Genomic DNA, 4,377 nt, shown 5'->3' on the forward strand with positions numbered 1-4,377 from the left:
CCCCATTGCTGAATCGTTCCCGGCAGGGCATTTTTCCCTTGAGACCAAGGAAGGATTTTAGGATGCAGGTACTGGAAGAACAAATGGGGGGGGGGGTGAATGTAGCATTCAAAAAGCCAGTACACAAGATTTTAGATTGGATTAAGAATGAACCGTTCTTCAGATGGCCAAACAAGATAGGGGGCGACTCGTCTCAGAGAAATCAAAACTTGTATTGCACATACCACAGGGATAAGGGGCACACCACTAACCAGTGCTGGGTATTAAAAGATCATCTGGGGCAACTAGTGAAGGCAAGATATTTGAAAGAGTTCGTAGTGGATTCTGGAAACTGGGATGCCGGTCATGGCATTTAGCATTGAGGTCATTCCTGCTGCTCCGAGGGGTGCGACTATAACTAGAAGAGGAGTATTGACAGTGGCACCCAAAGAAACTTGCACAGAGAAACAACCACTCGAAAAGAGGATGAAAGTTGGCCGGCTGCCTATCTCTTTTGATGAGGATGATCTAGAGGGAATGATTCAACCGCACGATGATGCGTTGGTAATAACAGCGCGAATGAGCGGCTTTTTAGTGAAAAGGGTGATGATAGACCAAGGAAACGGAGCTGACGTAATGTACCCAGATCTATTTGAGGGGCTTGGATTAAAAAATCAGGATTTGACGAGTTATGATATGCCGTTGGTCTTATTTGATGGAAGAATGGTGATTCTAGAGGGTCAAATTTCCTTTCCTGTAAATATGGAGGGCAAGGAAGATGGTGACCTTCATAGTAGTTAGATCATTCTCCCCATACACGGAAATCCTAGGAAGGCCGTGGATTCATACAATGAGGGCTATTCTATCCATTTTGCATGTGAAGGTTAAATTTCCTACCAAGCATGGAGTTGCTGTAGTACGAGGAAACTAGTAAGTGGCTAGGCAATGCCTAGTTGCCGCGGTCAGATGGAAGCACAAGCAAGTTGAACAAAAGGAAACCACTGAGAAGGCATTTTCATAGCAATTACAGAAGCCCCGAGAAGAAGTGGGGGCTAGTTGTGCCAAGAAGCTAATGAAGATTAAAATCTTTCCAGACACGGACATGTGTTTTCAAATAGGGACGAGCATGAAGAACCAGGATAAGGTAGAAATGTTGTTATTCCTTATGCAGAATGTGGATGTCTTTGCATGGAGTCGGTACGAAGTGCCCAGGGTAAACCCCAAGTTCATTGTCCATAAGCTCAATGTGGACCCTTCATTCCCCCCGAAGAAGTAGAAGCTGAGAAAAGTGGCCAGGGAGCATGTTGACACGGTAAAATTGGAAGTCCAGAGGCTGAAGGAAGCTGGGGTGAAAAGAGAGATCCTCCCGGAAAGGTTAGCGAATACCGTGGTAGTGAAGAAGAAGAACGGCAAGTGGAGGGTTTGTGTGGACTTCACGGACTTAAACCGGGCATGCCCGAAAGATCTGTTCCCTATGCCGAAGATTGACCAATTGGTGAATGCCACATACGGACACCCGAGATGAGCTTCTTGGATGCCTTTCAGGGGTATCATCAGGATGCCTTTCAGGGGTATCATTAGATTGCCTTGGAACCCAAGGACCGAGAAAAGACAGCATTCATCTCCTCGGATGCAAACTATCACTATAACATGATGCCATTTGGATTGAAGAATGCCGGAGTCACGTCCAACGGATGATGCCAAAGATGTTCCGAGATAAAATTGGATGTGTGGTAGGTAGAAGTATACATCAACGATATGGTAGTGAAGAGTAAACAGGAAGTACAACATGTAGAAGATCTTCGGGGAGTGTTTGAGGTGCTCCAGCAACATAAGTTTTGCCTAAATGTTGATAAGTGCACTTTCGGTGTGGGGGCTAGTAAGTTCTTGGGGTATCTGATCACCAATCGAGGAATATAGGCCAACCCCGATCAGATCGAAGCTGTAAATCGACTCAGGCCGCCGAGCAATCCAAAAGAAGTGCAAGTATTAACTGGGATGTTAGCAGCACTTAACCAGTTCATTTCCAAATTTGCTGATCGCTATAGACTGTTCTATCAGCTTTTAAGGAAGTGGAAGGGATTTCAGTGGGATGAGGAGTGTGAAAAAGCCTTTTGAGATTTGAAGGAGTATCTGACGCGAGCGCCCATGTTAACAGCCTCGGATTTTGGGGAAGATTTATTCATGTATCTCTCAGTGTCCAATCATGCCATGACCGTCATGCTATTGAGAGACCAATGAATACACCAACCAGTGTATTACATCAGCGAAACCCTGGTTGATGCCGAGACAAGATACCAACCTTTGGAGAAGTTGGTGTTAGCCCTAGTGTGTTCGTCCTGATTGAGTATCCTTTACAGTCATTGTTAAAGAGGTCAGACTTCACGGGCCGAATAGCTAAGTGGGGGACTTGGTTAGGTTCCTTTGACATATAGTATAGGCTGCGAAGCTTGATAAAAGGGCAGGTCCTTGTTGATTTCGTTGCAGAGTTCTCCCCTAAAGACGATAGGAAGATGATCTGTCTTGTAGAGAATCGCCCGTGGAAAGTGTTTGTGGACGGTGCTTCGAGTGCTATAGGGGCCGAAGCCGGAATTGTCATAATTACTTCGGATGGGATACATCTGGAGCATTCCTTTAGATCGAGATTTAAAGCCTCTAATAATGAGGCCGAGTATGAGGCCTTTCTTATTGGATTAGGGACCGTTTTATGCCTGGGTGCACGAGATATAGAGATTTATTCCTATTCTTGGCTAGTTGTGTATCAGATCCAGGGTAGCTTTGAAGCTCAGGATTCTCGGATGAAAGAATATTTGCGAGCAGCAATGCGAATCATTAACAAGTTCAGAACGGTGAAGGTGGCCCAAGTCGGCCGGGCACAAAATAGACACACTGACTCCCTAGCCACGTTAACCTCGTTAATGACCGAGGAAGTTCCTCGACTTATTAAAGTAGAGCTTATAAGGGAGCCAAGTATTAGTGTGGGAGATAACTATATCTCGACGGGGGTGGAGGTTGCCATAATTTCAATAACAAGGCCGTATTGGATGGACCCGATCATTGACTTCTTGGCCGAGGATCGAGTTCCGGACGATGACAAAGAGGCCAAAAAGATTCGTCGGGTGGCTTCCCGGTATTGGCTGTTAGTAGATCGTAAGTTATACTGGAGATCTTTTGGAGAACCGTACCTTTCATGTTTACACCCCGAGAAAGTAAATGAGCTTCTGTCCGAGTTGCATGATGGAGTGTGTGGCAGTCATGTAGGGGGGCACTCATTAGTACATCGAGCAATGACTTAAGGATTTTGGTGGCCGTAAATGCAGAAAGATGTAGCTGAATATGTGCAGAAATGTGAACAATGCCAGAAACACGCTCCCCTGAATCACCAGCCGGTAGGTCATTTGAATCCCATCAGTAGTCCATGGCCGTTTGCACAATGGGGGCTAGATATTCTCGGCCCATTCCCCCGAGCAACAGGTAATCGCTGGTTCGTGTTGGTGGCAGTTGGTTACTTCATGAAATGGGCGGAAGCTGAGGCTTTGGCTAATATCCGGGATGTAGACATCAAGAAGTTTGTGTGGAAAAACATAGTCACAAGATTTGGGGTGCCGGACTTATTGATATTGGACAACGGGCTATAGTTTGACAGCAAAGCTTTCCAAACCTTTTGTGGTGATCTCGGCATCACGAACAGGTATTCCACTCTGGCGTATCCGCAGAGCAACGACCAAGCTGAAGCAACTAACAAGACAATCCTGAATGGCTTGAAGAGAAGGTTGGATGGGGCGAAAGGAAGGTGGGCCGAGGAGCTACCTAATGTTTTGTGGGCTTACCATACAACCCCCAGAAGGTCCACAAGGGAGATTCCGTTCTCCTTAACATATGGAGCAGAAGCTGTGATACCGGCCGAGGTGAATTTGTGCAGTGCACAGGTTGCGGGATTTGACCCCGCCGAGAATGATGAGTTAATGCTAGAACGCTTGGATTGGTTGAAAGAGTGCCAAGAAGCAGCAATAATACGGCTAGCGAAATACCAGCAGAAACTTGCCCAACGATACAATTGAGATGTAAAAGCTAGAGAATTCAGTGCTGGAGACTTGGTGCTAAGAAAAGCCGTGGGGAACATGCGAGACACAAATGTCGGAAAGTTAGCTCAAGCTTGGGAGGGACTGTACAGAATTACTGCCATTGCCGGAGCCGGAGCGTACTATTTAGAAGACCTTAACGAGAGGCCACTTGCCCGGCCATGGAATGTCCACAATCTTAAGAAGTTTTACCATTGATCATTCGTGCTTGGAAATGTAAGTCTGAATTTTGTACATTGCATTGGTCAATATGATGATGAGGTTCCTTGTTGCAGTTGTATTCAATTTCGTTATTACATATTTAGTATTAAAGAAT

General features: G+C 45.8%; 1 protein-coding gene across 1 annotated transcript; it reads left to right on the plus strand.

Moving 5' to 3' along the window:
• Positions 1 to 345: 345 nt before the first annotated feature.
• On the plus strand, positions 346 to 4,040 carry LOC115965249. Its single transcript, XM_031084420.1, has 4 exons — positions 346 to 543; positions 2,745 to 3,188; positions 3,300 to 3,547; positions 3,671 to 4,040. Exons 1-4 carry the CDS (start codon positions 346 to 348, stop codon positions 4,038 to 4,040), a joined length of 1,260 nt encoding a protein of 419 aa, XP_030940280.1.
• The last annotated feature ends 337 nt before the right edge of the window (positions 4,041 to 4,377 follow it).

This window comes from Quercus lobata, chromosome 10, assembly GCF_001633185.2.
Source record: "Quercus lobata isolate SW786 chromosome 10, ValleyOak3.0 Primary Assembly, whole genome shotgun sequence".
NCBI lineage: Eukaryota > Viridiplantae > Streptophyta > Magnoliopsida > Fagales > Fagaceae > Quercus > Quercus lobata.

Coding starts and splice junctions, on each gene's coding strand:
- LOC115965249 (XM_031084420.1), top strand. CDS start 346: ATGGCATTTAGCATTGAGGTCATTCCTGCTGCTCCGAGGGGTGCGACT. Junction 544..2,744: donor AACCGCACGATGATGCGTTG/GTAATAACAGCG, acceptor GTTGTGTATCAG/ATCCAGGGTAGCTTTGAAGC. Junction 3,189..3,299: donor CATGTTTACACCCCGAGAAA/GTAAATGAGCTT, acceptor CCGTAAATGCAG/AAAGATGTAGCTGAATATGT.